This window comes from Aquila chrysaetos, chromosome 10 (assembly GCF_900496995.4).
Source record: "Aquila chrysaetos chrysaetos chromosome 10, bAquChr1.4, whole genome shotgun sequence".
NCBI classification, from domain to species: domain Eukaryota; kingdom Metazoa; phylum Chordata; class Aves; order Accipitriformes; family Accipitridae; genus Aquila; species Aquila chrysaetos.
In genome coordinates, this window is record NC_044013.1 from 20,691,706 (window position 1) to 20,704,201 (window position 12,496).

Sequence of the window (12,496 nt, forward strand, 5' to 3'; positions counted from 1 at the left end):
CAGGGGCAGGACTCCTCACGCTCTTCCCCTGCTCCAGCATGGGGTCGCTCCCACAGGAGACAGTCCTTCACGAACTTCTCCAATGTAAGTCCTTTCCATGGGCTGCAGTTCTTCACAAACTGCTCCAGCATGGGTCCCTTCCACAGGCTGCAGTCCTTCAGGCACAGACTGCTCCAGCGTGGGTCCCCCATGGGGTCACAAGTCCTGCCAGAAAACCTGCTCCATGGGCTCCTCTCTCCACAGATTGGCAGGTCCTGCCAGGAGCCTGCTCCAGCGCGGGCTTCCCATGGGGTCACAGCCTCCTTTGGGCATCCCCCTGCTCTGGCGTGGGCTCCTCCATGGGCTGCAGGTGGATATCTGCTCCACTGTGGACCTCCCTGGGCTGCAGGGGGACAGCCTGCCTCACCATGGTCTTCCCCACGGGCTGCAGGGGAATCTCTGCTCCGGTGCCTGGAGCATCTCCTCCCCCTCCTTCTTCACTGACCTTGGGGTCTGCGGGGTTGTTTCTCTCACATGTTCTCATTCCTCCCTCCAGCTGCAGTTTCTGTGTGCCCTGCAACTTTTTTTCCTGTCTTAAATATGTTGTCCCAGCGGCGCTGCCGCTATCACTGATGGGCTTGGCCTTGGCCAGCGACGGGTCCATCTTGGAGCCGGCTGGCATCGGCTCCACAGGACACAACAGAAGCTTCCAGCAGCTTCTCACAGAAGCCACCCCTATAGCCCTGCCCCCCACCAAAACCTTGCCACACAAACCCAATACAATTACCATTCATCTTGTTTTCAGACTAACACAGCTTTTGATGACAACTGAACGACAGAAGCATGCTTTAAAGGGAAGGATGTCTCTAAGGGAATAAAATGTTTTGCAACTTCAAAACTATAGGCAGCACGAGTGACAAAATTACTTCTTTAGTCTCCTATCTACATTACTATGCATATGGGTTTAGTATAAGACTGCTACTGTCAGATGACTTGTTTCTTTCTATGCCTGACTAATGAGGTGCATAGCCAGGTTGGGCCTCTGAAATCTAGTTTTGTAATTTAGTATATAGTGGCCAGGTTTGCTAACAGCAGTGAAACTGTCACTTAATTTTGTATTCCAACTATTTTAAGGTTGTAAATGGTTACGTAAGGGAGTTGGTTTACCTGTGAACACTGCACGCTGTCTTGCAGCCACTGCCCAAGCACCTTACTGTATTGTAGATACTAGCCTCTAGCAAGTTTTAGTACTTTTCATTTTCCAAAGATCGCGTAGCAGCCTGCCAACTGTTAACAGCTGCCTAAATACAAGGGGCAGAAACCTAGTAACTTGAACTTTCTGGCTTATTCTTTGCATCTAACTTTCTTCTTGGGGATGTTTTTGTTCTCTTGTTAAATGCTCTTTGCCTCTCTAGCAGGACTGTTATCTTGCTGTTGCATGCTGTCCTTTGCCTTAAGGCTTTCAATATCTGTTATTGTAGTAAGGGAGTACCTCAGGTTTCACTTTAATGGCCCAGATGCACATCATTGTGGTGGGGAGTGACTCCCTTAGATCTAACTGCAGAATGTTCTTTCCTAGGAAGTATTACTTCCCTGTGGTGGGATCCTGTTCAACGGCTGCTCTTCTCAGGTGCCTCTGATCACAGCATTATCATGTGGGATATTGGTGGAAGGAAGGGGCGAACACTGCTTCTCCAGGGACATCAGTATGTAATGGTGTTGTATTTTTCCTACCTGTTCGGTAATGAACACAGTCCCAGGAAGACTAAATAGCATGGCAAGATACTTGAATCTTTGTCAATAATGGAGAAAATAACTTTTTGCAGAACTCTGAAGACTTTGAGGGGGAAGAAGGATAATCAGTACTAGGAAAGCATTACAGATAAATCTTTTTTTTTTGTTGCTCATGTTTGATACTTCTAAACCATGGGTAATGAGAAAATAACATAAAAGTAGGTTATAGAAAGAGGTGGGTAAAAATCTCGAATAATCTTGCTTGGACTTTATGTAAAAGTTGCATGCTTCTGTATTGTAAATACTTTGGTGAGTTGCCTGTGAGGGCTGGGCTAGAAACTTAATGTATAAGCATGTTCATGTACCCATCTAGAATAAGCTTCAATGTGTTCCTGTTCTCTGTCTCTTTGCATCAGTGAGGCAATAAACTGATCGGATAAATTACAGGGGTGGGTCTCTAGACTTCAGAAAAGCATGTCACATCTCCACTGTTCTGTGGATTAGGTAGTTAGTTGTCTGTATTTAATCAGCTATTTTTACAGACACACAACACTAGCTGCCATTTTTAAATCTAGGGCCTTAATTCAGTCTGACAGGCAGTTCACTGCTGAAGATATATTCTACTTAGAAATTCAGTGGTAGCAGAGATCTTGTTTATGTTTAAAGATGTATTTGTATAGTGCATTCTCCTCTTGTCTAATTCCATAGATGCCTCCATCCACCTTTGATCAAGACTGGTAGCCTTAGCCCTAGAACTCTTGTTAAATCTTGAGGATTTAGTTTTATGGCTAAAGAACTAATAATAGAGTACTGGTTACAAAAAAGTAACTGAAGTCAGTGACTGGAGGACTTTATACTGCTGTTACTGCTGCATCATGTGTCCTGGTGAAGACTTATAACACTGTTAGTTTCTCTTCAAACATCACACTTAGCATCAAACTTCATACTGAATGGGAAAGTAAGTTCTTCTGAGAAGCAGAATGGTTTTTTAATTCAACGTAGTTGTTGCAAAGCGGTCTAATACTGTTGAGATCCTTTGTTTAGTTTCTTATGGTAGACTTATTTTGCCATGACACTCTTATTTAGGATTAAACTGTCTTACTGGTGAATGCATGCTTTGTTTTGCAGCTAGAGACTGACTTACTGTGATTTGTTAGCAAAAGTGGAAGCTCCATCTGCTTCCTAGCTATATCTTGAAACAAATATTTCTCTTTATTTTTCCAGTCGTCTCTGTTTTGATAGCTGGCTTTCCTTGCCAACACAGAATAGCATTTGCACGCACACTCTGAGCCAGTTGACACTCAGTTTATTGTCAATGCTTACTGCCAGCAAACGTTAACGCGGAACTGTACCTCTGGTATTCTGGTCAAGTCTGTAAGAACACTGTTCTAGGCAACATCCTGACGCTAGGGTAGTGCTTAGGTGACAGCATCTGTTCGCTCATCTTCATAGCTCTACTTAGTAGACTTAGCAAAGTGTTTGGAAATCAGTTTTGGCTTCCTAGGTAGCTTTACAAGGATAAATCGGGGTTTGCTAGTAAACTAAGCTTTGTATAAATACCTATGGGTAAATGGCGTCTACTTTGTTTGCAGTGACAAGGTGCAGGCTATCTGTTACATCCAGCTGACACGGCAGCTGGTATCTTGTTCAGCTGATGGGGGAATAGCTGTTTGGAATATGGATATCAGCCGAGAAGAGGTAAGATCATGTCCTAGGTCAAAGATATATTCTTTCAAATTTTTTTTTTTTTCCTTTTTCAGAGGCTGATGTGGCTTTGCTTAGTCGGTTCTGCAGGCTGTTTTCCTCACATTGTCTGAAACTTTAAGGCTGAATGGTATTATTAAAACATGTTCTGTTCTAGTGGCTGTCCATACTGCATTGTAGTAGATGGATTCCCAGGACAGGAGAAGTGCAGGACAGGCTTGGGACTGCTTAGTCTTATATCAGTGAGACCATATGTTCACTGGAATGACTACAGCCCTTGCTGCTGGAACAGTCTAAAGCAGGCACACTTCTGCAGTAAAGAAACCAATGGACTGTGCTTCAACAGTCTTGAAATAAGTTCTCAATTCATGTCAAAGCAGGTAAAGAAGTGAGATGCTGTTTTTGAGATGCAGTTCAGAATGTAGAGATTCAGTCCCCAGACAACTTTTTTTTTTTTTTTTTTTTTTTAAAGACCTCAGTACACAGCAACGGGGCCTGCCATGCACATTCTTTCTGCATCAGTTCATATCCATCATAGGAGCTGAAAAGATGTATATTACTGCTGTCTTTTGGTTAAACCATAATTATAGGCGTTAGTTTGGTTGCCCCCTTAAAGCGGTATTTAAGGCTCAGCCTCCTTGCCCCATTGCTTTTCCTTAAATGCAAGTGTCATGATTAAGAACTGTTTTCTGACATGTGTTGAGCTGTTACCTCAAACACACTGAACGCTGTATGTGATGCTTTTAACATTTTCAGCATGATGATCTCTCTTCAAAACTTCTGTGATACTATGAAACTTTGTAGTTGCAAGGAACTGACTTATAATACAATTGGGAAAACAAGATGTGGCTGTTTCTTTTCTGGATCTGCACACAATAATTAAGGGATCTTCTAAATAATAGACAGTTTTAATACAATTAAAATAATATGGTTAACTTAGAACAGCCATGATGTCTCAGAACTCACTGGGAAAAACATAATCAAGTCCAATCCAAAAGCAAAGATACTAAATGTTTGAAGAATGATGAACATACTGCCTCTGTGACATTAGCTAGCAAGTCATATTATAGGCTATCTTCAAATATGCACTAATACACATAAGACTAGAAGACGGACTTTTTTGATTAGAAGGAATGGTAACTCCGCTGACAGCTGTACTATTGATCTTGGGCAGTTCCAACTGTACGTTGGTAATAGTGTCGGTAGTGTTGGCAGTTTTTTACCTCCTGTTTAATGCCTGAAATTAAGGTGAAAGAATAGGAAGGTAGCCTGTTTTTCTGTTAGAGAGAGACAAAGTGGATTGTCTTCTCAAAAATGCTATTAAGTGAAAACTGCTATTGTAAGTAACTGAAAGAAGTAATATGGAGCATCTCACTTGGTGGAGAGGAGACTCGTTTCCTTTAATGTCCTCCCCCATGCCCCATGCTGGACTTGTAAAGTGTAGTAACAATATTTTCCACTAGCATGGGGGAAGGAAGGGGATGCAATCAAGGTTGAAGATGTAGGAACTGGATATCTGGTATTAATAAATATTCATGGTGAGATGGTGGTGCAACTGACAATACTATTGTTTTATTACTATCAACAATAGATGGAAGTGAATTGAGGAGAAAAGCTTCTTTTTTGTTCCAGCTTTCCTCCTGTTGGGTTTCAGGGAGATTCCTCCATCAGATGTATAAAGTTGTATAGAATGTACATGTTCTAATTCAAGTCTATGTACTAAAAATATTGTGCCTCTCTCTCCATCCCTTACAAGGATGCTCAGTTAAAGTATCTGAGAGTGTTGAAATGTGTGAAAGCTCTAACTATTTTCATTTGGCCTAGTCCCTTTATGGCAGGAAAGATATGTGGGTGTGAGAAGGGATGCTTAATGAAGATGTGGGCAGGATGGAAAATGCAGATGAGTTCTTAATTATTTCAAACTGAAATCCTAGGAAAGCAGAAAAGATAATTCCAGAATTTACTTCTGGATCCCCCCTCTTAGAGGAGATGACTAACTGCCTTATAGCTTCTACAGCCTGGATTACACTAGCCCTTAAAAATCATCTAGGCAACCAGAGCACTAGTCTTTGAATACCTGCAGCAAGTTTAATAACTTAGATGTTTGAATTAATTTTCTTATGAAGGTCTTAATATAATATACTGCTGTGGGCTTAAAAAGTATAGGATGTGTGTAGGTAACAAATAACTGTAGTCTTAGGTTTGGGGTTTTTTGTACTAAACTTCCTATGTACTATACAACAGGCAATGTATTGTTGTAATGTCCACAGCTGAGAAAGGACATCTTTCCAAGTAAAACTTTACTTTGGGTTCTTAAAACAAATGTCCTTGGCTGTCATATGAGGAAAAATAATTCTGATTGCTTGCATCTCTTGCTCTTTTGTAGGCTCCTCAATGGCTAGAAAGTGATTCCTGTCAGAAGTGTGAACAACCTTTCTTCTGGAATATAAAGCAAATGTGGGACACAAAGACATTAGGGTTGAGACAGGTGAGATTGCTTGTTTGAGTGCTTAGCTGTGCTTTCGCATTTAAGCAAAATGCAAACAGAAAACCACTAAAGCTGTTAGGTCTTTTAAACTGTTGGTATTTTTGCTGCTTTGAAGTGAGGGTTTATGGAGAGGTCACAGCTTCTCGGAAGTGCTAAGAAATTTCCAAATTCTATGGAATGTGTTGCATCAAACTTCTATCACAAGGCAAAGCAGGCTGTGCTGGGAGTGCTCTGTTGGATTTCTCTGAATATTTCTATGCACTGGAGCTGTGGACAGCTAATCTTCAAGTGTGGCGTAAAGTGGCACACAGTGCCCCATAACTGAGCAAACTACAGCCTAACATGTTGTAGGGTACTCAGTTCAGGGAAGCAGTGGTAGCCCTGCTCTTACTGGGCTGGAATGTGAAAGCTTTTCAGATAGCTTTCTTTTTGGAGGGACTAGACAGGCACCGAGACACTCATCTGTTTCTGGCTTTCTTAGACTGTTATTTCCTTGGTTGCTTGTTCAGCCCTCTTTTTCCCTGGCTCCCAGAAGGAGCTTGCAAGAGAAGAGGATGGGCAGGGAGAATATGGAGGTAGACCCATTAATGGCCAAGGAGACTGTTCAGAACTTCAGAACTTGGTCTTTGCTTGAAGTAACAGAAGACTTCCTAACAGGTTGCTTCCTAACAGGTTGCAAACCAGAAGCTTTGTTGTTGTTCAGTGAACACTTGGTAAGGTGGTCAAGTGGCACAATATAGTGATTTTGTTTGTTTGTTTGTTTTCTTCTTCCTTCATGAAGCATCATTGCAGAAAATGTGGGCAAGCAGTGTGTGGCAAGTGCAGTACCAAACGGTCAAGTTACCCGATTATGGGATTTGAGTTCCAGGTCCGTGTTTGTGATTCCTGTTTTGAGTCAATCAAGGATGAAGAGTGAGTATTAACGAGTAATAAATTAAAGTAATACTTCTGAGGTGCAGAAACACTTGTGCTTGCTCCACATCCACACATGCACAATGCTACACAAACATGCCAAGGTGACTCTCTGCTAATAGGTCACCTTTGCCTTGGGCACTGAAAGCACTACAATGGCAGAGATCCCTCAACTGGCTCTGCAAGCTGATTTGGATCAGATGTGGTATTACAACTTTTTTATCCACTTTTTCTTCTTTTCCATGAGCCCAGATCTAGAGTTGAAACATATTTGTGTCAAGATTTCTGTTTAGGTAAAGGCTATTGATTGCACTTAAAATTGTTAAATGGGTGCCTGACAACGCATCATAGCTGCCAGCATGTATATGCATTAGTTCATGTACACTACTGAAAACTGTTTCTATGGGAATATTCTTTACAGCCCAATATTATTTTCCCCATGCAAGCAAATTGGGTTAAACATAATTTGCTGCCATTAAACTCTTCTTAGCAATGAAGGAACCCCCTTTTTATCTTGATATGAACAGCACTTCACTGTTCACTGTCTTGTCACCTCCTTGGCCACCTGAAGTGCTAAAGGACCAAAATAATCAGATGCCAATTTGAGGGGTGTTTGTTTTTTTGTTTTGTTTTGTTGTTGTTGTTTGTTGAGGAGGTTTTTTGGTTGATGGGGTTTTTTGTTTGGTTGGTGTTTGGGTTTCTTTGGGGGGTTTTGTTGTTGTTGTTGTTTGTTGTTTGGTGTTTTTTTTTTTTTAAAAAGGGAGGTGCTGTGCCCTAGTTGTCCTGCTAGCTATTGTGAGTCAAAATGTAGCTGAGCTTGACTTTATAACCAAGAGTAGAATTATTTACTAATGCAGTGTCCCACCTCTGCTCAAGTATTATTAACAGTCAGGCTGGAGAAGGCCAGGAAATGTCACACCTGTATAACTACACAAACAATGTTTTAGCATGACTTGCTAATTTAATTCTGTCCCCTTTGATATGGCACTGCAGTTCTCGGAACTGATTTATTACTACTTGAGCAACTTAATTTTCTTGTAAGTTTATTTTACACTGCTATAATTATGCCATCAAGCTTCATCTGATGGCTGGCTTTCATTTGAATTGTTCTCGTGCAGCCGTACTTCCTTAGCAACCTTTCATGAAGGAAAACACAACATTTCACACATGTCCATGGACATCTCCAGAGGGCTAATGGTGACTTGTGGGAGTGACCGGATTGTGAAGGTATGCATGTACCTCTTTCCTGCATTTCTTAGAGATATTTAATAGAGAGCTAATGTTTGTATATACTTTTTTCTTTGACAACTGTTGCTACAAAACTAACTGTTGTGTGCAGCAAGAGTCGTTGTTGTTGCAGACTGTTCCTCCTGCAGCTGAATGAGGAAACGACCTGTAATTCCGCTGTATGGAGTCTAGCTGTTGGAACTGATTACTGTTGGTGTCCTCTGGACAAAGCAGGCATCAGCAGTAGGAGAATCTGCCAGCAGCCTTAAAGACACAGACATGATGAAACGCGCAGGCTTCCTTTACTCTGAGCTCCCTGGCTTCTTGCAGCATTGCCACTAAAAGCCCTGGTTATGAGACAGTGACATGGAAATCAAACTGATGTAGAACCTTGCTGTGCTTAAGCTATACATCTGCCATGCATGTCAGAACTGAGACTGTTCCAGTCTGTAAGCATGTTTATAACAAACTGCATAGCGCTTTTTAAAACAGACCTACAGAGACCTGCTAGAAGACTCTCTTGAGCCCTAAGTTTGGCTTTTGGGTTGTAAGGCTCCTACAACCCTTTATGACGTTTTCCTAGTTTAAACAGGATTTGTTACCTTGTGTCCAGGGAGGTCTTTATGTTTGCTTCTATGCCTCTTAGAGAAACAGCTCTTGGATCTTACAATATTGCTATGTAATTCTCCACAATATTTTCTTCCAGATCTGGGACATGACGCCAGTAGTTGGTTGCAGCCTTGCAACTGGCTTCTCTTCACGCTGATCTCATACCTGACAGGTTTATGCACCTTATGTACAGCAATATGCACCGAATGAATGGAATCCTTCTTAAGAATATTACCGCAAACACTGGTTGCTTGATTCTTCTGCTGCTGTTCCAGGGTGGACAGTCACCTTTGTAGAGCACGGCTTTTCTGTTGGGCTCACCAGGAATCTCCTTGGTGCAGAAGTGCAGTTTCGCAGCCTCTTGGACTAACGTAAAATGGCTTACCTGCAATATGACACCTTGATGAAAGGACCTGTTGTTTCTCGGTTTACATACATAGTGTTAACAATGTGCTATCTCTGCTGATACATCTTGTACAGATACGTTGTAGCTAAAACATTATCAGAGTAAAATGAGTGTAGTAAATTCAATTTGTGCAAATAGTAAAATAACTTATTCTCTCTTCCAAAAAGCAGTTCTGTAGAAATACTTTTGAGCAGTCACTGTCTAAACTGCCTCCAAAAGGTATGTTGGTTATTCCTATGGAAGGAGGAGATACTTCAAAGTGGCAGGTAGCTTCTTTCAGATGAGATAGTAAGAGAACCTTTGATCACACAAGATTTCCATTATTGGCTTTCTTGTAGTGTTTGTCTTCAAGTTCAGATATTAGTGAAATCACTTTTGTGGGACAACTGTTCTGTTTAGGTAGCTGGTGAGTCTTAGAACAATTCTAGGCTCTTTAAGTAGTGTTTTAGCATAGCAAATAAACTTCTGTAGTTCTTACAAAAACGTGCAGCCCAGCTACTGTACTTTAAAGAGAGGCCGTAGGTATGAGCCATATACTCTGAAAATTCTATAATTCTGTTAGAATGGGAAGCTAAGCAAATCTGCCTTGTTAAATGTAATGGCTAAGAAAAAATGGCCAGCTAAATTTTAGAGACTTTTTCCTGTGGAAAGGCTGATGTTTCTTTAAAGGTAGGGAACCTGTCTCTGCTAAAGTGCAGCATAAATTCAAATACTGCCTTGATGTTGCTTGAAACAGATAAATACTGAGTAATAATTACTGAGGTACAGAACAGCTGCTTTTTTCCCCTGCACCTAGGTCTGTTAATCCTGAGATTTCTATATTGATCCCTTCCTGTTTCAAAGCTGAGAAGTATGAATAAGAGCTGGGAGGCTTCTATGACTGTGCAGTTGGCACGTACAGGAAATATCTAGTGAGATGTCAATAAATTGGTCTGTCAGTTGTGTGAATTTCCTACATTTGAATACTGTAAGGAGAACTCATTTCAAAACTTTGAAAGCTAAGGTATTATGTCACAGAGTTTAAGCTTGGAGCTGGTTAGATTTTTCTGAAAACAGATGCATACGTGTGAGGACAAAAAGTGGGGGTAGGTCAGCTGGCCCGGAATAGGTGGTGGTGTACAACTGTCAAAGGTAACAGGCTCTTTCTGGCAGAGGACTTAAGGGTTAGACTGTCTTTATTTACAGCAACAACCAAGTGGTGCTATGAGTGTTAGTGAATTCAAGTCCTAGGTGTGTAACTTGACACTAATAACCTGCATTGGACCATGCTGTAGGCTGAAATAGATGAAGATCATGGTATTGTTAATATGTCATGATTCACTTGCATTTTAAGCCAAAAAGCTGATAGTCTCCAAAGGGCATTAGAATCCAGAATATGTTAGTTACTGTTATTTTGGACCTTGCTTTGTCTACCTTTCCATGGGCCTTCTCTGGAAGCTTTGCAAAGAGTCTTTTAATTTGCTAGGCTTATTGGGCCACTGAAGAATAAACAAAGCCCTCTTTTGTGGGAATCCCAAAACTTGTCTTGTCTTCAATTTGGGATTTAGCACTTGTCACGCTGATTTGATTCATCCCTTGCTACATGCTGTATAGCTTACATTTTTTTGTGAAGGCTTATTTCTAAGCTATTGAGAGAGTATCAGCTTGTACTGGAAAAAAGCTGCAGCTTTGCGCTCTGAAGGCCTTCACCCTTGTAAATTAGGAAGGAAACCAAGTGGTTGAAGGGGTGAATAAGCCCTGATAATGCCCTGCATTCAATTTCAGACTTCTTCCTATCTGGCTCTGGAAGAGAATGGAAGCCTTCTTCCTCGCAGCGTGTAAGGCAGAACATAAGTTATATTGCTAGAACTGTTTAAGATCTTACTGTGGTAGGTAAGGAGTATCTAGGGTCATGAGTTAAGCTGGGAGATTGATGTAGATGTGGGATGAATAGCCTATTTTTTCAAACCAGACATAGTGAAACTTACACCAATGATACTGAGGTGGAACTTGTTTGCAGCTAGCACTCCTGAGCTTCAGATTTTTTAGTTCTGATTTGTCAGCGTGCCCCCTGCTCAGCATGCAGCTCCTCCCTTTCCCTGTGAATACTTCCACTGCTTCTTTACATTACGGTTTTGCCACTAGATAATATATTCTCTACTACATATTGTTAAACCTAAGGAATCTATTTTCTATAATTGATAAAGATAGTGTCAGTTCAGATATAACAAGACAATTATGGCTGCTAAATCCTTAGTCATTTAAGTATACTCTTGGTGTTGAATGAGTAATGCTTACAAACCACTAAAGAGATAGTGCTTTGTTTATAAACAACTATTTTGAAGGCACATACTCTCTCATGAAACTGAACATACTTCAACTATGTCAGCTCAAGTGTGCAATTGCTGAGAAGGTTTGATTTGAAGCATTACTAATCTTGCTTGTATAACCTTCATTGGGGCAGCGAAGGGGAGCAAAGGGTACTAATATGTGCTAATTCTTTACTAGTTGTATTTCTGTACCCTGCATAGTTAAGAGATGCTAGATAAATCTGTCCCTTGCTCCTTCTTGTCTGTTTTTTAAACTTTGATTACATGTACAATAAAATATTTCTTGATACTCAGTCTATTTGAGTGATCCATGTTTTCTTCCATTCTGTGAATGCACAACCGCTACTGTACGCTCTGTCTCCTCCTTTACATGGCCCATGTCCAAATTCTATGTTGGAGGGAGAGCTTGTCAGATGTGTTGTATTGGAGCTGAATGAGCTGCAGCAGTGGGGTTAAAGGCCCATGATGAACCAGTTTGCTGAGAGACAAACTGCTGCGTGGTCCCAGCTAGGGATGTATAACCCTATCCTGTGTCCTGCTTGCCAGCTTGTATAGACCTCTTCTCTGGTTCATCTCGTTCTCTTCAGAGGGCTGCAAACGTTCTTGCAACACAGAGTATCAGAGGATCAATCTCTTCCCTGAGATCCCTTGGATCTGTCTGAGGTATTAGAGAAATACTAATTTATGCTGGATGGGATGAGCAGAGTCTACAATATGATATATTCAGAGGACACAAACTGCAGCCACAGGAGGTGGTTACACTTGTCTCATACTTTCACAGAGAAAGGATGGGGACAAACTCAGAAGCATCCTTATACCTCACAATTACTCACAGCCTTCACAGGCTCAAATACAGCAGTGGCTGGCTTTGTAACACTTGGAATGCCTGTTAACATGTGGTGTAGCTCACCGCTCCCAAGGGTATTCAGGAGCAATAGAAGGAATCTGAAAGGGTTTCACAAAACTCTTTCCACCTCTGAAGGGTGGCTGAATAGTCTGTGTGGTATGTAATGCTGTAATTTTTTTTTTTTTTAACAAGACATGTCTCATTTTGATCAGCTTAAACTTCTCACCTTTCCCAAGGCAAAGTACCCTGTTTTCTAGTTCCAACAAAAACTGACTGGAAAC

General features: G+C 41.2%; 1 protein-coding gene across 1 annotated transcript in view; it reads left to right on the plus strand.

Moving 5' to 3' along the window:
• WDFY1 (WD repeat and FYVE domain containing 1) overlaps positions 1–11,661 on the plus strand; it is a 30,390-nt gene extending 18,729 nt beyond the window's left edge. Inside the window, exons 7-12 of the mRNA XM_030027494.2 lie at positions 1,559–1,685; positions 3,306–3,411; positions 5,804–5,905; positions 6,687–6,817; positions 7,936–8,044; positions 8,751–11,661. Coding sequence (XP_029883354.1) covers positions 1,559–1,685; positions 3,306–3,411; positions 5,804–5,905; positions 6,687–6,817; positions 7,936–8,044; positions 8,751–8,810 — 635 coding nt within the window. The 3' untranslated portion in view covers positions 8,811–11,661. The remainder of the gene's footprint in view (positions 1–1,558; positions 1,686–3,305; positions 3,412–5,803; positions 5,906–6,686; positions 6,818–7,935; positions 8,045–8,750) is intronic.
• The last annotated feature ends 835 nt before the right edge of the window (positions 11,662–12,496 follow it).